The sequence below is a fragment of the Piliocolobus tephrosceles genome, chromosome 9 (assembly GCF_002776525.5).
Source record: "Piliocolobus tephrosceles isolate RC106 chromosome 9, ASM277652v3, whole genome shotgun sequence".
In the NCBI taxonomy this organism is placed as follows: domain Eukaryota; kingdom Metazoa; phylum Chordata; class Mammalia; order Primates; family Cercopithecidae; genus Piliocolobus; species Piliocolobus tephrosceles.
Window position 1 is genome coordinate 44973461 of NC_045442.1, and position 21238 is coordinate 44994698.

At 37.0% G+C, this 21238-nt stretch overlaps 1 protein-coding gene across 4 annotated transcripts; it reads right to left on the bottom strand.

Annotated features, from left to right (window-relative positions):
* Positions 1-1542: 1542 nt before the first annotated feature.
* Positions 1543-16839, bottom strand: LIPF (lipase F, gastric type). 4 transcript variants are annotated; one of them, XM_023225193.2, is made up of 11 exons: positions 16685-16735; positions 15630-15710; positions 13769-13884; positions 13485-13602; positions 12441-12639; positions 11249-11358; positions 9253-9389; positions 7509-7655; positions 4527-4598; positions 4072-4143; positions 1543-1913 (listed from the first exon to the last, which is right to left on the bottom strand). In XM_023225193.2, the coding sequence occupies exons 3-11, from the start codon at positions 13871-13873 to the stop codon at positions 1677-1679; spliced, it is 1197 nt and encodes a 398-aa protein (XP_023080961.1). In that variant the 5' UTR covers positions 13874-13884; positions 15630-15710; positions 16685-16735; the 3' UTR covers positions 1543-1676. The 4 variants fall into 4 exon arrangements, with proteins under 4 accessions (XP_023080961.1, XP_023080959.1, XP_023080962.1 ...); XM_023225195.2 differs by having other exon boundaries at positions 1544-1913; positions 12441-12540; positions 16685-16734; XM_023225191.1 differs by lacking the exon at positions 15630-15710 and having other exon boundaries at positions 16685-16839.
* Positions 16840-21238: the final 4399 nt, after the last annotated feature.

The window sequence follows — 21238 nt, forward strand, 5'->3', positions numbered from 1 at the left end:
AACTGTTCTGTCTAAAATTATATATGTTAAACAGTTTCTATTTTACAAAGGGAAAGGATAACTAAAGGAGAGGCAGTAATCGAAGTTGATTCCAGAGTCTCACTCCCTGGTTACTCGGAGAACTTCATTAACTTGACACTTATTTGGCTCAGAGACGTGGGGATGATGAATTTGAGTTTGAAATGATTGAGTGTGACATGGCAGGAGGTTGCCCAAAGAGTGATTACAGCAGGCAGATAGAAATAAACTCTTAAAAATTAGCTGATATATTGACAGTTCAAATTAACAAATGAGAGATAGCAAAGCTGCTGTGGGAGCAATAAGACAGTATTTAATTGTGTTCAAAATCCAAACCAAAACTGCATGTAGATGCTGAGTACTGACTAAAAGAAAGGCAGTTAGCTGAAAAGCATAGGAGACTGCAAGAATCTAATGATTGTTCTTTTCTCGAGGAAGTAGAGTTGATAAAACATCTGAGTCCTTAACTGTTTCCACCACCATGAACATTTGTAACTAGTCACCAACATGTTCATGTCAGCTTAGTAAAGTCTGCCGACAAAGTTCACTGAAATATTGAATAAAGGCTCCCAAGTTATCTTCTTTTAGCAATTTCTTGCTTAAAACAAATAAGTTTGGGGCTTCCTAACAAAGGTTGAGGGATGTGACAATATAATAAACATTGTTAACAAGTTTTTGTGAGTACTCACTATGTTCTATACACTATGCTGGGTACAAGATATTCCTTATCTCATTTATATTTTATACATCAAACCCTAACATAGCATAATAGGTGTGATCTGAATAACTTAATTCCATAAAATGAGGTCACAAATTTGTGGGGTTAATAAAATTTCCAAGGTAAGGCTGTGTGTGTGTGTTTTTCGAAATTTCGAAAGTTTGGGTGAGTTGTTTTTTTTTTTTTTTTTGGTGCTGATGGCAGTTGTACATCCTAACTTATATATCAGCGGGGATGTTTCTGGATTCTGTGGTTTCCAGCACTGTGGCAGAGATTTCAAAAATAATTTGGTTAGTTGGTGCCTATTTGGTGGTTAAGACCCAAAAACATGAGGGCAGAACAATAATTGTAATAATAGAGCGTACCCCTTTCATCTCAAATTCCTGAATCAGGGTTGACATCATCTGTTGCTTCCCAAACTATCCTTGCTCTCCACTCCTTGGGAAGTGAAAGTGAGTTGATCCAGTTTACATCCCAATTGACCTTTTCATGGGATTAAATTTGCAAAATAGCAAATGATAGGCCCCACTACACAGATGGAAAGACTCGGCTTCATCAACAATAGAAAGCAATATACTCAGCATCAAGCGTACATAAGCAGAGTGAATATGAAGCCAACACTGTCCTTTGGTAACACTTATGGCTCACAGCTCATATATAAGTGAGTTCAGAAGAGAAACTGAACAGGAAAATGAGAAGAGAAGTTTCACCTCCCCAGAAATATGTTCTCTCAAGTATTTCTAGATAAATTTCCAGGTGAAAATCAAATTTCTTTAAATTAAAAAAATTCAAAATGACAAATGGAAGTTTGTTGATGCCAATATATTTCTAAAGTCAGAATTACAGAAACAAGCACTGAGTGTTAAACATTACGAAAATACTATGTATGAGACAATAAAGTATCTTGGAAAAACAAATGGATAATTCTTTAAATCCAGAACTACTTTTTATCTTCTGATATCATAGAAACAATTTCATTGTAAACTTCTTGAGGGGCGTCCATTGCCCAGATAAAATCCAAGTGATTGTAAAAAGGAATCTCCTTGTGGTAAGTAAGATCGGGGAGTTTTGGAAGCAAAAGGCCAACGTCTTGGGGATCAGCCAATAGGTCCTTGCCACCACTCCACACTGCAATTGGTACAGTCATGGCTGTCACATTGTAGTAGGGAGGTTGGGACTAGAAAAGACAAGAGAAAGAACCAGAGTTTAGGTAACCACACTTTAAACCCAGTACTTATTCTTCAAGTAGAGTGTATAACACTAACTGACAGTTTTATAAGTGAATTCTAGCAATGATTGCACAGAAAAAACCACCTTTATCCACAGAGCAAAGTGAATGCAATATGTTTTAGATCAGTGCTTCTCAAATTCTAATGGGCCTGTGAATCACCTGAGGATCTTGTTGAGGTAAAGATTCTGATTCAGTAGATCTGGGGAAGAGCCTGAGATTCTGCATTCATAGGTGATTCTGATGCCATTGGCTCCAAACCATGCTCTGAATAGCAAGGCTTCAGACAGTAAGTCTTACAAACTAAACATAGATTGCAACTCAAGCTAAAGGAAATGGATTTGATTAGATTCTAATTGTTAATAGGTTGTTTCTACCCAAACACTCTAAAATATGATCTTAAAATGTCCCGAGTCATTTATTTTGGCTCTGTATTGACTTCCCAGTATGGTCAGGGGATAGGCCAGTTGCTTCAGTTATGGAACTGTAATTGTCGAATACTTACCTGAGTATTTACAAAATGTTGCTTCAAATTCTGAGAAAGGGTATTATCATCCCCATGTCCTATTTCTCGAAAATCACAATTCACACATATATTTTAAAGAGGTTTACAAAGCAGAAAAGGGAATAAGAGAATTATCTCGAATTTTCTTGCTGCCCAAAGAGAATTTTGTTAGAATTTTTTTAGATCATAGTTTCAAGAATAGTAATCCAATATACTCAGAGTTTATGTATTCTCACCTTTTGTGTAATAGCCAATTTACCATAGCAAAATATTTTATGATATGTAATTTTCCCTAATATTTTCATGATTTCTATTATATTTCCTAAATATTAGAGAAAAGGGAGTAGTATAGAGAATATTCATAATTATAAACCCAGTTTATTTTACTTATATCCTATTATTCAAAGAGTTTTCTAGATGCTGGCCCTGGCTCTTAAATTAGTGTCACTGCTTCAGTTAGTTAAAGACCAACTTGTTATATTATTGGTTTGGTTGGAAGAAGGGTGGACTTGGGGACTGGGTTTCTTGTTCCTCTAAGATGTAGTCCTCTGATTATGAGTATTAGAGCCCAGTAGAAAGAGAGACTCAAAGCAAGCCTGTGCTTTGGAGACTTGAGAAGGTGATGGTGGAGGAAAAAAATGTTTTCAACAGAAGTTTTATCTCATGCTATTCTGAAAATTTTAAAGACATCAAAAATGCAAAATCAAGGTTGGGGGACGCCTTCTCTACACATAGGACATTGTTGTTAAAACATATCAATCCCTTTTAAATTTTGAGTCATGGAAACAGATGAAAATTAGTAGAGTTGTTCAGCTACTACTTGGATGGAAAAATTGGATGTGGTGAAAAGGAAGAAGAGAAGGTTACAAAATACTATAGGGTACTTCCCTTGTTCAAAAATAGTCAGTGATAACCCGAGAGCTTACACTGAGCCAAGAGCTTATAGATATTATAGCACTAAATCCTGTCAACAACTTCCTGAGCCTGGGTGAAGAGATGAAGAAATGATTGCCTAAACTCATATTGACTGAAGACAAGATAAACTCCTAAGTCTGGATTCTTAGTACAACAAATGAGAGGACTGCTTAATATGTCTGCCTATGCCAAAGGCCTCTGCCTATTGTAAAATATTTCCAGCCTTGACTGGCAAGCACAGCATCTTTTTCTTTTGTTTGGGAATATATTCCAGAGAAATCACTCCTCTGGCTGTCAACAAAGGGAAGGATAATGTTTAAGAAGACCAGAAATTCCAACTCTATCTCATGAACAGTTAGAATTATTAGCTTATTATATCAGGTATTTGTACTTTAGAAAGGAGAGGACAGTTTGCTGGGGATCTGGGATATGGGACAGGTCTGTGTAGTGGCAATGGGTAGTGGTAAGTCCTGGGAAGTCTCTCACACATGGGGATGTAGTACTTTGAGGGCAGCTTTAAATGAGCCTAGCCACCAGAGAATGAATGCGTAGTCATGTGGGAGAATGGGAGACAGCACATCAACATTCCTTTGGAAAATAGTTGCGCAGTTAACATAATTTCTTCTTTTACATTTAAATAGTTAGTGTTGTTCAAAATGTGAATAATTCCAACTTTAAGAAGCTTACCTGATTATAGTGCATCCTATTCTGAACTGGGCTTCCCCAATCATAAGCTTGGAATTCCCCAGACTTAATAGCCTAACATAGAGAAATTAAAAACAAACAAATAAAAATTATTATATTGTGAAAAATAAAATTCAAACATTTCCAAGCAGTTTATTTTCAATTTAAACAATTATTAAGAAACACTTTTCTTATTCCAAAAGATGATTAATAATCTAAGACAAGGTATTTATGTAAGTTTAAATGCAGCTTCACTCAAAATAATTTTTCTTGTATGCTAAGTCATAAAAAGCATTTGCTTCTTTGAAATAAATTCATAGTTACTTTTGTATGGTAATCAGTGCCAGAAAAATTACCTTCTAGGTGTACTCAGCAGGATATTTTAAGAATGTGTTTAGGTAAAGTGAAAAGGGTTGAGACCTACAAAATAAGTTTTAACAGCATTTGGAAAAGGATACCTGGGTCCAATGCAACATGTTTTGAACAGAAGTTCCTGCTGGATTATGTGATACATACACATCCAAGCGACTCTAGAAATCAACACACACACATATTATATGCATACGAAGACACATACTCAGTTTCTTAAAAACAGTAAAGATTTATGTTTTCTGATTCAGGTCAAGTGTTTAAAGGTAGCATTTACTGGAAGGATATGAATAACACATTTGTATGTCACTTCAGAATTTGCAGGGTGCAATTGCATGTGTTAACCCATCTAATTTGTAGCTGCCTAATGAGGAGAACTTATTAGTTCCATTTTATCAAAATGAAAATTGGGGCACAAAGAAGTTTAGAGAAATGTCCAAGATCCACACAGAATGGAGCCAGATACTTTAATTTGGGTCTCTGAGTCTAAATTCTCAGCTTTTATGCTTCTCTACCCAGTGCTAGAGTGCTGTAGGTTAAATATTCACACACAGGCCTCTTGCTTTGCAGAACCCCAGGCAGCAAACTGAAGTTCCTTTCTCCAGTTGCAGAGGGCCACTTCATAGTGACTTTTAATGCCATTAATACAGTGGACTGTAGCCAGAGTGAAACAAATTGGCTACCTTCATTGGAGACTGAAGATTCTCTTCTGCAAATTATTATGCAGAAGATGGCATCTCCAATTTCCTTTGTCTTATTTTACTATTATTTTACTTATATGACTCTCACTAATGGAATGCAGTAATTTGTTCTACCTTTTATTAGTGTGATGAGGATAGGCTACTCTCTGTTAAACTCCACATATGGAATGACAAGTAACTACAACACTTCATAGAATTATACTTTCTTACCAATGAGTTTCTTCACAGAATTGGAAAAAACTGCTTTAAAGTTCTTATGGAACCAAAAAAGAGCCCGCATTGCCAAGACAATCCTAAGTCAAAAGAGGCATCACGCAACCTGACTTCAAAGCTGGAGGCATCACGCTACCTGACTTCAAACTATACTACAAGGCTACAGTAACCAAAACAGCATGGTACTGGTACCAAAACAGAGATATAGACCAATGGAATAGAACAGAGTCCTCAGAAATAATACCACACATCTACAGCCATCTGATCTTTGACAAACCTGAGAGAAACAAGAAATGGGGAAAGGATTCCCTATTTAATAAATGGTGCTGGGAAAATTGGCTAGCCATAAGTAGAAAGCTGAAACTGGATCCTTTCCTTACTCCTTATACGAAGATTAATTCAAGATGGATTAGAGACTTAAATGTTAGACCTAATACCATAAAAACCCTAGAAGAAAATCTAGGTAGTACCATTCAGGACATAGGCATGGGCAAGGACTTCATGTCTAAAACACCAAAAGCAACGGCAGCAAAAGCCAAAATTGACAAATGGGATCTAATTAAACTAAAGAGCTTCTGCACAGCAAAAGAAACTACCATCAGAGTGAACAGGCAACCTACAGAATGGGAGAAAATTTTTGCAATCTACTCATCTGACAAAGGGCTAATATCCAGAATCTACAAAGAACTCAAACAAATATACAAGAAAAAAACAAACAACCCCATCAAAAAGTGGGGAAAGGATATGAACAGACATTTCTCAAAAGAAGACATTCATACAGCCAACAGACACATGAAAAAATGCTCATCATCACTGGCCATCAGAGAAATGCAAATCAAAACCACAATGAGATACCATCTCACACCAGTTAGAATGGCAATCATTAAAAAATCAGGAAACAACAGGTGTTGGAGAGGATGTGGAGAAATAGGAACACTTTTACACTGTTGGTGGGATTGTAAACTAGTTCAACCATTATGGAAAACAGTATGGCAATTCCTCAAGGATCTAGAACTAGATGTACCATATGACCCAGCCATCCCACTACTGGGTATATACCCAAAGGATTATAAATTATTCTACTACAGACTATATAACTAAAGTGACAATTTTGAGTGGAGATAGTTGTCTATGAATAGTGGTAGAAAACCTTATATGTTATTACTATGTGCTATATGCTTTGTACAATGTTCTATATGCTTTAAACATACTAGCTCATTTGATCTTCACAATAGCCCATTTTGTGGATGAGGAAATCAAGACAGAGGAGTTTAACTCAGTTCCAAATGTAGGGTTTGAATTTAAACTGACCTAAATCCATAGTCTTAACTACTTTATGATAGTGTATTTTGTCACGTATGTTTTGAAACTCGAACTCAATACAAAGTGAATGAAAAGGTAGATAAAGAATATGAGCAAAGTCAGCCAGGCACAGTGGCCCACGCCTGTAATCCCAGCACTTTGGGAGGCCGAGGCGTGTGGATCATGAGGTCAGGAGATCAAGACCATTCTCGCTAATGTGATGAAACCTCGTCTCTACTAAAAATACAAAAAAATTGCCAGGCGTGGTGGCGGGCCCCTGTAGTTCCAGCTACTTGGGAGGCTGAGGCAGGAGAATGGTGTGAACCTGGGAGGCGGAGCTTGCAGTGAGCCGAGATTGCGCCACTGCACTCCAGCCTCGGTGAGAGAGTGAGAGTCCATCTCAAAAAAAGAATATGGGCAAAGTCTTACATAAATAGTTGCTCAGAAATATGGTCTGTAAGATTTATGGAAATTACTATCAGCGTTAGAAATACTTATTGAAAACATTTATTCAATAAAGACATTTTTCTCACAAAGGAGCCACTAAAATATATGGTTCAGTCCTTTCTCATACAGAATTTAAATGTAACACCTAGTATTTAGGTGGTCATAACTGAGTAGTAAATTGTTTTTTTTTTCTTCATATTGTTTATTTGTTTTAGGGGCAATTGGGGTGATGAAAGGATGCCGGAAGTGACGAAATTGGGAGCAATGATTTGTGATTTCTCTCATGTTTATCAGGATATCGCAGTTCTGAACCTACTCCTAGTTCTCATAAAGTACCATTTCTAAGTGGCAATGAAACAAGTAATCAAAGATGTTGCTCAAAATATAGAAATTGAAATGCATACTAACCGCGTTAAAGTTCTTACTGTCAAATCCACAAATGATAAATAAGGCATTGCTGCAAAGGAGATCCAGTGTCTGGCGGGAGCACACTTCAGTAGCAAGAAATTGATCAAAGAAGTTGTGTGGTAAGAACATTTTGTTACCAAATATAATCTGAAAAATAAAGGCACTATTAGAGGGTTGTAGCAATCAAGCTGCAGAAAAGACTCACTAATTTATCTAATCTACTTATACATGTGTGATTAGGATGATGATATATTCTTATTTTTACATGTTGTTTTAGGAATTTCCAGTACTTTCATTTAGTTAATTCCCTCAAGAAAGCTGTGAAATGGGCAGCACAGATATCAATACTGGGTATCTATTGTGGCACAGAACAGTACTGGCTGCTGAGAGGAAGTATAAGACATAAAGAGTTACAATCTAGTTGGGGTGATAGGGGTTGTGGGATAAAATCTTAAAAATACATGCAGACTGTCATAATGAAGTGCCAAGATGTGAGATTTCAACAATAAATTGTGAAAAGTTTGGGAGGAGAAATGGTGACTTGGCCATATTTTCAGCAAAGCCTTTACAGAGGCACTGAGGCTCAGTATAAGAATAGAAAGAGTTTGCCCCAGTTCTCTTTGAGGAAGGCAGATATTTTGTCAACTCTATTTTATACATGAGGAAACATGAGGTTAATATGAGTCAGGGTCTTGGGCTAATTAAAGCTCGATTATACCTAGAATCCTTACCCAAGCCTCTAACTTGAGGTCTAGTGCTTTTCTAAATTTTAATCAACGTCTGCATTGCCTATCAGAAAATCTGAGTACAAGTAGGAAAGAAGTTCTCAATCAATGTAGCCAATAAAAATATCTGGGTCATCACAAAATTTTAGATTTTAATAAAGGTTTTCCAAATGTAGTTTGCCTATAGGTAAGTTCTCTTAGGCTTTAGACATACATATTAATACAGAATGAAAAGAGATGAATAGTACAAAACTATAGAAGGAAATGGAATCATTATATTTTATAGCCTGAGGCTAAACCGTTCTCCTAAAGGAAAGAGTGTGTGTGTGTGTGTGTGTGTGTGTGTGTGTGTGTGTTGGTTTCACTGAGTGAGAGAATTAGGATATTAAGCACTGTCAAACAAAAAGATTAATTTGATAACGTGTGCCTACTGCATAAGGCACTTAATATTTATAATGTATTGAAATCCACACTACTGACTTATGAAATCCCCGTTTAAAGATGAAGGAGCTCTTAGGAAAGCCAAAAGGGAAAGCCATGAGAGATCTCAAGGTGTTTGCCTCACTCAATCATTGATTTATTTCCTCCTCTTCTCCTTTTCCCTTTCCTTCCTTTCCCTCCTCTTTCCAGTCTCTCTGTCCCGAGTGAGTTAGTCTTTTTATTTGACTATTTTGTTTTGGTTTTATTTCCTCTTCCCTCCTCCTGGAGTGGAATCACAGCCTGGACACAACTGTGTAGAGTGCTTGATAAACCATCTGTGAAAAACCAAATCTACTCCCAGGCATTGCTGACCCACATGAAGCTAATCAAGAACAAAGAAAGAAAGGGGGATCTCGCAGGCTGTAGAGGAGATTCAAACATGGTCAGTGCTATCAAAGAAATAATACAGATGCATACAGTTCCACTTTTAGATATAAAAATGATTGTTCTCTTTTTATAACTCTGTTCTCTTTCTATAACTTTAAAATCCATGGGCAATCGAGTATCTTAGATTCACTTAATTAAAGAGAATTGCATACCTTAAAGAGGAATTCAGGAACAAATCTAAGTTTGTTTATAAGGCTTTCTGTATACTTCACAGTGGCAACAGGAGCTAGAGCATAGAAGGTTTTGATTCTTTTTGCCAGGCTGGGATTGGTGGAAAAGGCAATAAAACCTGAAAAAGAACAAGGAACTGGTGAAAAAGGTGTGTGTGTGTGTGTTGTTGTTGTTGTTTTGTTTGTTTGTACAAGTGTGACATTATTTTGGACTTACTAAGGATGGTGTTTGAGACAACATGAGAACTTGGCATCTCTGCTGGCTCAGAGTGATTAGATTTTGGTATATTTGTTTATTTTCATAGATTTTTCTATGGAGACATGAGGCTGGAACGTTTTAAAAGTTATCATAAACCCTTATCTGACCTTAGAAAATAGGCCAAATTTGGGATACTCACATGGTTACAAAAAATAGTTATTTGTGTTATATTTTTTATGAATTTAAATTTATATCATCACAATGAGATAATTAATTAACACTTAATATGAGTAGAGTATATAAGTGGAAAGGTTAAGAGTAGAATTTTAAAATATGACGAAACTCGATTTGAATCCTGGCTCTGTGGTTTATTAGTTTTGTGAGCTTGGACAAGCCACCTAATCTCTAAGAACCACTGTTTACCTGTCTGAAATACAAGGATAGTGGTGAGTGCTTCATTAGGTTGTTAGGAACTAAAGGAAGTAAATCATGTAAAGAAAGAATTTATCATGATTCTTGGCACATAGTAAATGCTTGATAAATGAGGACCCAAGAGAATCCAAATATCTGTACATAGTAAATACATTCAGTAATTAATTTTGTAAGCAGTAGTATACTAGCAGATGAGGATGTGATCAAGTAGTTATCAAGTTTAACTCTGCAGTATAGCTACATAGGCAAGGCCCTCCCACTGTCAATAATGACATACTGATGAGACTCAAGAATGGCCTAAAAAACCATTTCACATCTAGACAACTATATAATATGTAGTCTGATTCTATTTGTGGAAGAATGGTTTTTCCAAGAACACCCTTCATCCAGGTCACCACCATCTCCCACATGGGTGCTATATGCGTCCTTTAATTGGTTCTCTGCTCCTGCCCCTTTGCCCCTGGCAACAAAGGGGATCCTGTTATGAATCATGTAACTCTTCAATTCAAAGTTATTCTGCAGTTTTCTTTTTTTCTCAGAATGAAAGTTAAAATCCCTACAACAGCCAAAGAGCCCTGAACAGTCTTTCCTCCCCAACCTCTGTGATCTCATCTCTCACTCTGTCTCTTTCTCAATTTGATTTATTCACACAAGGCATAGCCTCACTGTTGTTCCTTGAACAAACTAGGTGTGCTCCAGCTTCAGATTCTTCTCACTTGCTATTCTCTCTTTCTGGAACATCTGATGCCTACGAGGTAGGCACGTGACTCACTCTCTGACCTTCATCATGGCTTTACCCAAAGAGTGCTTGTGTTACCTATCTACAATTTCTGTGAACCCCTCTGGTGCTCTCTAATGTAATTCACTGGGTTATTTTCTCTCCATAGCTTTACCATTATCTAAAATATATTATATTTTACTTTGTAACCTTTTTTAGTTTCTCTGCCTCCTATCTCTAGAGTATAAGTGGTACAAAGGCAGAAATTTTCATCTATTTTATTTATTTCTGTATTCTTTGGATACATCATAGGAGCCTGCCCCATAAATACGCTCAAATGAATAAAACTCAGTTCGGTGGCTGTGTGGTATAATGCTTCAGAGTATGTGCTTGGGAATCAGACTGCCTCAGCTACCCTATTGGTAATAATCCATATAACCTTGCACGAACTGTATCCCCTTGTTTTGTTTTCCCATATAATAGGAATTATAATTGTCCATATGTCATTGTGTTGTTGGAGGCATTAAATGAATGAAAAGCAATTAATGTGGTTGCTAACATGCCTACCATAACCACTGGGAAAATGTTTATGAGAAGTAAACCACTTGGCCTTGACTGCCATTACTTACCGATGGTGGTACCCTGGGAATGGCCAACATAGTGTAGCTGCTTCTGTCCGGTTTTCTTTATAATGAAGTCGATTGTGGCTGGAAGGTCATATTTAGCCATTTCATCAAAGCTGAAAGGAAAAAGACAAAATGAAAGTGAATACATTTCCTTGCTATTGTTTCTAAAATTCAAGCATTTATAGCTAATGATCCCTTTGGGATACAAAAAACTGGATTCTCTAAACATTGATGCTTATAGACCCTCAGTGAATGTCAGGTGCCCTTTGGGGCGGCTTCTTATAAACAACTGACATCATTTCTGAAGTGCAGCATTGCAGCCACAGTTGAATCCAAACAAGATAGTATCTGTAAGTGGGAATTATTTCCATCCCTGAAATGAAATGTCAGATTTAATAATAATGTGTATGCTGTGTTCCAGTGTCATTTAATATAAATCCTATATTTCTCTATTTTATTTTTCACAAATCAGCCAACATGATATTTCGAAAATGAAAACTGTATTATGCCACTCCCCTGTTAAAACTTCTCTGTGCACTCAGAATGAGGCTGAAGGCTGTCACTGTCACCACTACTGCCCCATCAGCACCTCAGCCTTCACTCATGTCATTTTACCTTTCCCCGCTACACCTGGGACACACAGGTTTCCTTTCAGCTGCTAGAACTCTTGGAACACTTTCATGCCTTAGCATCAGCAGCCAGGTTTTCTTCTGTTCTCTACCTCTATCAGTAAATTCCAGGAATAAGGCACAAGAAGACCAGTGAGAGAAGCCTGTGATAATCTCTCCATGACATCTGAATTTCAGTCTCCCTACCCCTCCTATTGATGATGATTCAGATTACTGTTCTCCTACCCCCAACTGGGTTTTCACATCTCTCTTGAGTCCATATGGACATTCCTTTGGAATTTTCCAGGGGCAGTGAATTTCCTTGCTTCAGCTATATTGTTCATTCCATTTGGAAAAGCACACTCAGGGATTCCCTAATGGAGACTCCTGAGATCACAGAAAGTTTGAAGGAAAAGCTACTCTAGGAATGAGGTACATGGAAGACCTCCAAGAATGGTTTAGAATGAAAGTGACTTATCTATCCTCCTACTAGGAGTGTAATTTGTTAAAATGGGACTGGATTAGAAGGGGCAAATGCCTATGCTTTTAAAGCCCAGTGTTTATTTTTAATTGTCCCTTTTGTTTACCTGAAAGCCCAGAATTCAACTGAATCTGGTGAATAGTACAAGTTTCTCCTGGCCCAGGTGTTTCCTCTGCTATTGCCCAGCCACACATCATAACCAGCGTCTGCCAGAATGAAGGCAAGGCTGTTGTTCGGCAGGTTGGAAATCCAGTTTGTGGCTGATGCAAGCAAACCATGCTGCAAAAACACAACAGGTCTCTGGCCTAAGGAAGAAAAATGTTTATAAACTTTATAAATGCATTCCTTATTCTAGGATAAACGTGAGGCTACAAACAGTCTTCCATATGACTAGCATTAGATACATTTGCCTGATTGAGTTGATTATTTTTGAATATCTTATCTTAATTGTGGTGATGATTTCTCAGATGCCAAAACTTATGAAAGTGCACACCTTAGATATAAGCAGCTTATTATATGCCAGTTACATCTCAATAAAACTATTGAAAAAATTATATTCTCAGGTAATTCAGCACAATGTTAAATTTGGTAAAATGTGAGTGGTAAAATTACGAGTAATGTTTTTTTCTTTTTGTACTTCACAACTTTTTTACAATGAGAAAAAGGTAAATTTTTGATAATACTAGTGAAAATTGGCCTGTATGTGTTTGGGAAATGAGCCTTGAATTGGCTCCCCCTCTTCCCCTCTGCAACACACACCCTGGCTAACTCTTCCTGATCCTCTAGATCTTCATCCAGTTATTGTTTCTGAGAGTGAGCTTTCCTTGACTCCCCTAGCTGGGGTAGGTGATTTTATTAAAACTTGCAGTTTAATATCCTATGCACAGTTGTAGCTTGAGCTTATCACATATTATTATAATCACTCGTTTACTTACCTATTTCATTGGCTTGATGATGATCTCCTTGAAGGCTGAAAATGTAGCTTATTTTTGCATCAGCAAGACCTTATATTTTTAGGAAGAAATAAAAGGAGGAAAAAGGGAAGAACAAAAGAATGAAAAGACGGAGGAAGAAAGGAGAGAGGGAAGGAGGAAGAAAGAAGGAAGGCAAAAAAGAGAGAAAGGAAGGAAGAAAAGAAGCTCATATATACCTGTATTCCCTGAATTATTCTTCCCATAAGGAATTCTGTTGACTTCAAGGATGTAACCATCTTCAGTCACAACGTCATATTCTTCATTTGGGTATCCCCAATAAGTAATCATCTGACTCTGAGGAAGAAAACCCAAAAAGTGAAATTTTAGTTGATTTTTAGATATATCTAATAAATGAATATTACTGTTTATTTTTAATTGGTCATATAAAATCTTTAACTCATTATGATTTTAAATAATAGCATCTTTTAGTTTTATGGAGTTTTTCCCCAGAGTAACTTACAATGTTCATAGTCACTTCAGGGCTTCCAGGATTTAATTTTCCAAAGAAACCATGTGTAGTCCCCAGTACGGATATCAAACTTGCCATTGTTAAAAGCAGCCACATTTTGGACCTACCTGAAAGAAAAGAAAAACCGGTTCCATGGTTTAACCCATTATACTTTCATAATGCTTATATATATGCCAATTTTACCTTTGTGCCAAATAGAGGAATGCTTGGGTTTGATTATATTCTGTTGGCAATAAACTGGGACATGTGGATGTCAGCACAGGTAACTTAATTCTTTTAATGTTTAACATGTTTTCACTGTTTGATTCCTTTTGTTTAAGAACATTTCCCACTTGGTTTCAAGCCATACTGAATTAATCTTAATTGGCAAAAAAAAAAAAAAAAAAAAAAAGAAGAAGAAAAAAGCCTCTAATTGGCATAACAATGTGTCCTTATTATGCTTTGTGTTTAAGACTTTTGCCAGCTTATTTTGAGAGCCCAGTTTTGCGTGAGGGATGTGTGGGCCTTTGGCTTCTCTATATCCAATCTCTATATAATGTGTGTTCAAAGTCATCATGATGATTTTAAATGTTGTTTATAATAGTTATTCCAGAAACATTTACTGATTTGAGGTTATTATGTGATTTTCTCACCTCTGCTTCCAGGGTAGTTGGGATTACAGGTGTTCATCTGGCTAATTTTTTTTTTTTTTTTTTTTAAAGAAATAGGGTGTTTCTACATTACTCAGGCTGGTCTCGAACTTCTGGCCTCAAGGTATCTTCCTGCCTGGGCTTCCCAAAGCACTGGGATTATGGACATGAGCCACTACACCTAGCCTTATAGACTATATTTGATATTAGACCCATAACACCTGAACTTCCTTCTATGTTGTAGTCACCAATTATAAGTTTGAGAATCCTCAGATATTAAGCTGGTGAAAAAGTTTCAGTAGAGAAGTGATGTTGCCCTCAATTATTTGAAGGCAAGCCATGTAGAGGACAGTTTTAAATCACTTCATTTTTAGTGTGTCAGAAACAAATTATTCAATAAATATTTATTGAGAAACTGTATGTTAGGAGCAATATTTGGAGATCACATGTATAAATATTTGACTTGAATACAGTGAGGAATTTGTAACATTTGGATCTTTGGATTCAAGTGGAATTCTTGAAAAGTGGTGACTTGCCAGTTGCTGATAGTATTTCAGTAAAACCCATTTCTAGTAATTCATGCAGAGCATATAGCATAGTTCCTGATTTACAGTAAAGCCAGACCAGAACTCTAAAGGCCTAAATCTGACTCTCTGATCTAATAGTTTGCCCACTGGTTTAGTATAGGATTAGATTTAAGGGTATCTCTTAAAAATCAGTTTTCGGCCGAGTGTGGTAGCTCATGCCTGCAAACCCAACACTTTGGGAGGCCGAGGCGGGTGGATCACGAGGTCAGGAGATTGAGGCCATCCTGGCTAACACGGTGAAACCCTGTCTCTACTAAAAATACAAAAAAAAATTAGCCAGGTGTGGTGGCATGCGCCTGTAATCCCAGCTACTCGGGAGGCTGAGGCGGAAGAGTCCTTGAACCTGGGAGGCGGAGGTTGCAGTGAGCGGGGATCACGCCATTGTGCTCCAGCCCAGGAGACAGTGCAAGACTCCGTCTCAAAAAAAAAAAAAAAAAATCAGTTTTTCACTTAGCCTTGTTTTTATCATGATATTTTAGGCAGAGATAAACTAATATAGGCAGAGATAAACTAATATAGAAAGACTAACCAGTAGTGTTGGAACATTCAAACCAGAGGCTTTCATCAAACATTTCAGGAAGCCACATGGGCTCCATTAAGTGATTTGCCATTGCAAAGTTAGGACACTTAACCTACTGATTGTGTTGGAGAACACCCCAACGGGCTCAAAGATGTTCAAGGGCAGAATAAATTTCTCAAAATGCTTGTTGCCAAGTCCTAGGAAAATACCAGTAATTAACACATACAGAGGGTTCACTGTGTGCTGTACTGTGTGTTCAACATGGTATAGGTGAAGTGAACTATCTTTGCTAAGACAGTTTCTCATCTACAAAATAAGGCCTGTAATAGTACACTTCTCTATGTTAGGGGAATTCATTATGATAACAAAAGTAAAGTTCTTAACGGGCATCTTATAAACATTAATTAAATATAGTTATTATTACTATTATCTCATTTAATTCTCATAGCAACTCTATGAAGTAGGTAGCGTTATATTATTCATTTTACAAATAACCAAGGTAAGGCTAAAAGAAGACTCACCCAACCAAATATAGAGAAAGTAGTGGAGCCCGTATTTGAAACTATCTAGTCTATTTCCAAAGGCTACGTTCTTCCCACTGTAATACTTTTTCAGTATGACCCTGGGCCAGCTTTTATAGGGACATCCCCAGGGAGATTTATATAATTTGGTCTAGACTTCTGTTTTGAAAGGTTTATAATTTAAATAAATGTTTTAGTAGCCTATAAAGTTTCACAATAGTATTAATAATGTTCAATTCAATAGCAGTTGATTTGGATGATATTAAATAGTCAACATAGCATATTAATACAGTCAATTATATGACAATAGAGTACTGATCTATTCCTTCTCAAAAAGAAGAATCATAGAGACTAGACTTTCACATTAGGAACTTAATAAACAAATTTGTAGTTCAATAATTAAGAAATTATGAGACTTTCACATTTGGCACTAATTGTAATAATAAATAAATTTGTCTTTCCATAACTAAGAATCTAATGTCCACACAAAAAAAATCAAATCCTGGAGAAATAAGCCGTAATTTAAACAGATACATTTATACAGGTGAATCTGCAACAAGTATCTAAGCCTTTAAAAAATACATCACTTGGGATAAAGAAAAAATCTAATAATTCAAATAACAATTTTGTTCAGCAGAAGTTCTACTTACAGTTTCCTCAGAAATAGTTAGGATTCTGTTTCTCTGACTGGTTAATATTTTGGTCAACGTTGTATCGACTTCTTATATACAAAACCTTCAACAATGGTCAAATTCCTCATCCATTGATTACATTACAGAAAAGGCTTACTATCTGAGCATCATCTAATGTTAATGGGACAAAACTAAAAATTAAATATTGCGTTCATTTTCACATAGTACTGAGTGCTCACCTTTAACTTTTAACAAAGACAAATATTGGCCAAAGTAGTTCTGAGGATTAAAATGATTTAGGAACCATTAAAAATAATTCTTGATAGCCTAAACATATAAAAGTTTTTGAGCCAAAGGTATAAAGCAAATGATTATATAGTTTGGCTCAGATAGAGAGGCATAAAATGACAAAAGGCCACCTGTTATTCTTTAAAAATGCAGCGGATAAGCTATTTTGACTAGATGGTTAGATATGGGAATGTATTCAGCAAAGATTAATATTTTATTATGGTCTTTGACCAAGGTCTCAAATCCTACAGATAATGGTGTAGTTATTATACAAAACCCAGCCCTTGACCTTTAAGAACATATGTTTGGTGTGTTTTCCCTTCTGAGAAATCTAGGCTTAACACCTGGATGATGAAACAATCTGTACAACAAACCTTCAAGACACAGGTTTACCTATGTAACAAACCTGGTCTTGTACCCCTAAACTTAAAATGAAAGTTAAAAAAAGCAAACAAAAAAATCTATTGGTTATAGTTTGAACAATGTGAATGTATTTATAAAAGAATTATACATTTAAAAAATATATTATGTTTTTAAAAAGTTGATCCTTTACAACCATCATGAGCATCTGTTGCTCGTGGGATACATGTGCAGAACGTGCAGGTTTGCTACATAGTATACATGCTCCATGGTTGTTTGCTGCACCCATCAACCCATCGTCTATGTTAGATATTTCTCCTAATGCTATCCCTCCCATTGCCTCCTATCCCATGGCAGGTCCTTGTGTGTTACATTCCCTTCCCTGTGTCCATGTATTCTCATTGTTCAGCTCCCACTTGTGAATGAGAACATGCGGTGTTTGATTTTCTGTTCCTGTGTTAGTTTGCTGAGAATGATGGTTTCCAGCTTCATCCGTGTCCCTGCAAAGGACATGAACTCATCCTTTTTTATGGCTGCATAGTATTCCATGGTATATATGTGCCACATTTTCTTTATCCAGTCTATCATTGATGGGCAGTTGGGTTGGTTCCAAGTCTTTGCTATTGTGAATAGTGCTGCAATAAACATATGTGTGCATGTGTTCTTTACAGTAGAATGATTTATAATCCTTGGGGTATATACCCAGTAATGGGATTGCTGGGTCAAATGGTATTTCTGGTTCTAGATCCTTGAGGAATTGCCACACTGTCTTCCACAACAGTTGAACTAATTTACACTCCCATCAACAGTGAAAAAGCGTTCCTATTTCTCCACATCCTCTCAAGCGTCTGTTATTTCCTGACTTTTTAATGATTACCATTCTAACTGGAGTGAGATGATATCTCATTGTGGTTTTGATTTGCATTTCTCTAATGAACAGTGATGATGAGATTTTTTTCATATGTTTGTTGGCCGCATAACTGTCTTTTTTTTTATTTTTATTTTTTATTATTATTATACTTTAAGTTCTAGGGTACATGTGCATAACGTGCAGGTTTGTTACATGTGTATACTTGTGCCATGTTGGTGTGCTGCACCCATCAACTCGTCAGCACCCATCAACTCATCATTTACATCAGGTATAACTCCCAATGCAATCCCTCCCCCCTCCCCCCTCCCCATGATAGGCCCCAGTGTGTGATGTTCCCCTTCCCGAGTCCAAGTGATCTCATTGTTCAGTTCCCACCTCTGAGTGAGAACATGCGGTGTTTGGTTTTCTCTTCTTGTGATAGTTTGCTAAGAATGATGGTTTCCAGCTGCATCCATGTCCCTACAAAGGACACAAACTCATCCTTTTTTATGGCTGCATAGTATTCCATGGTGTATATGTGTCACATTTTCTTAATCCAGTCTGTCACTGATGGACATTTGGGTTGATTCCAAGTCTTTGCTATTGTGAATAGTCCTGCAATGAACATACGTGTGCATGTGTCTTTATAGCAGCATGATTTATAATCCTTTGGGTATATACCCAGTAGTGGGATGGCTGGGTCATATGGTACTTCTAGCTCTAGATCCTTGAGGAATCGCCATACTGTTTTCCATAATGGTTGAACTAGTTTACAATCCCACCAACAGTGTAAAAGTGTTCCTATTTTTCCACATCCTCTCCAGCACCTGTTGTTTCCATTCTAACTGGTGTGAGATGATATCTCACTGTGGTTTTGATTTGGATTTCTCTGATGGCCAGTGATGATGAACATTTTTTCATGTGTCTGTTGGCTGTATGAACGTCTTCTTTTGAGAAATGTCTGTACATATCCTTTGCCCACTTTTTGATGGGGTTGTTTGTTTTTTTTCTTGTAAATTTGTTTGAGTTCTTTGTAGGTTCTGGATATTAGCCCTTTGTCTGATGAGTAGATTGCAAAAATTTTCTCCCATTCTGTAGGTTGCCTGTTCACTCTGATGGTAGTTTCTTTTACTATGCAGAAGCTCTTTAGCTTAATTAGTTCTCATTTGTCAATTTTGGCTTTTGCTGCCGTTGCTTTTGGTGTTTTAGACATGAAGTCATTGCCCATGCCTATGTCCTGAATGGTACTAGCTAGATTTTCTTCTAGGGTATTTATGGTATTAGGTCTAACATTTAAGTCTCTAAATCCATCTTGAATTAATTTTCGTATAAGGAGTAAGGAAAGGATCCAGTTTCAGCTTTCTACTTATGGCTAGCCAATTTTCCCAGCACCATTTATTAAATAGGGAATCCTTTCCCCATTTCTTGTTTCTCTCAGGTTTGTCAAAGATCAGATGGCTGTAGATGTGTGGTATTATTTCTGAGGACTCTGTTCTGTTCCATTGGTCTATATCTCTGTTTTGGTACCAGTACCATGCTGTTTTGGTTACTGTAGCCTTGTAGTATAGTTTGAAGTCAGGTAGCATGATGCCTCTAGCTTTGTTCTTTTGACTTAGGATTGTCTTGGCAATGCGGGCTCTTTTTTGGTTCCATAAGAACTTTAAAGCAGTTTTTTCCAATTCAGTGAAGAAACTCATTGGTAGCTTGATGGGGATGGCATTGAATCTATAAATTACCTTGGGCAGTATTTTCACAATATTGATTCTTCCTATCCATGAGCATGGTATGTTCTTCCATTTGTTTGTGTCCTCTTTTATTTCACTGAGCAGTGGTTTGTAGTTCTCCTGGAAGAGGTCCTTTACATCCCTTGTAAGTTGGATTCCTAGGTATTTTATTCTCTTTGAAGCAATTGTGAATGGAAGTTCATTCCTGATTTGGCTCTCTGTTTGTCTGTTACTGGTGTATAAGAATGCTTGTGATTTATGCACATTAATTTTATATCCTGAGACTTTGCTGAAGTTGCTTATCAGCTTAAGGAGATTTTGGGCTGAGACAATGGGGTTTTCTAAATATACAATCATGTCATCTGCAAACAGGGACAATTTGACTTCTTCTTTTCCTAACTGAATACCCTTGATTTCTTTCTCTTGCCTGATTGCCCTAGCCAGAACTTCCAACACTAATTTGAATAGGAGTGGTGAGAGAGGGCATCCCTTTCTTGTGCCAGTTTTCAAAGGGAATTTTTCCAGTTTTTGCCCATTCAGTATGATATTGGCTGTGGGTTTGTCATAAATAGCTCTTATTATTTTGAGATATGTTCCATCAACACCGAATTTATTGAGAGTTTTTAGCATGAAGGGCTGTTGAATTTTGTCAAAGTCCTTTTCTGCATCTATTTAGATAATCATGTGGTTTTTGTCTTTGGTTCTGTTTATATGCTGGATTACGTTTATTGATTTGCGTATGTTGAACCAGCCTTGCATACCAGGGATGAAGCCCACTTGATCATGGTGGATAAGCTTTTTGATGTGCTGTTGGATTCAGTTTGCCAGTATTTTGTTGAGGATTTTTGTATTGATGTTCATCAGAGATATTGGTCTAAAATTCTGTTTTTTTGTTGTATCTCTGTCAGGCTTTGGTATTAGGATGATGTTGGCCTCATAAAATGAGTTAGGGAGGATTCCCTCTTTATCTATTGATTGGAATAGTTTCAGAAGGAATGGTACCAGCTCCTCCTTGTACCTCTGGTAGAATTCAGCTGTGAATCCATCTGGTCCTGGACTGCAGAAGATAGAATATTGCTGAACAGTGAGTGTACCTGTCTGATTCTTGCTTTGGAAGCTTCCTTTCAGGGGTGTACTCCACCGTGTGAGGTGTGGGGTGTCAGTCTGCCCCTAGTGGGGGATATCTCCCAGTTAGGCTACTCAGGGGTCAGGGACCCACCTGAGCAGGTAGTCTGTCCATTCTCAGATCTCAACCTCCGTGTTGGGAGATCCACTGCTCTCTTCAAAGCTGTCAGACAAAGTCGTTTGCGTCTGCAGAAGTTTCTGCTGCTTTTTTATTTTTGTTGTTGT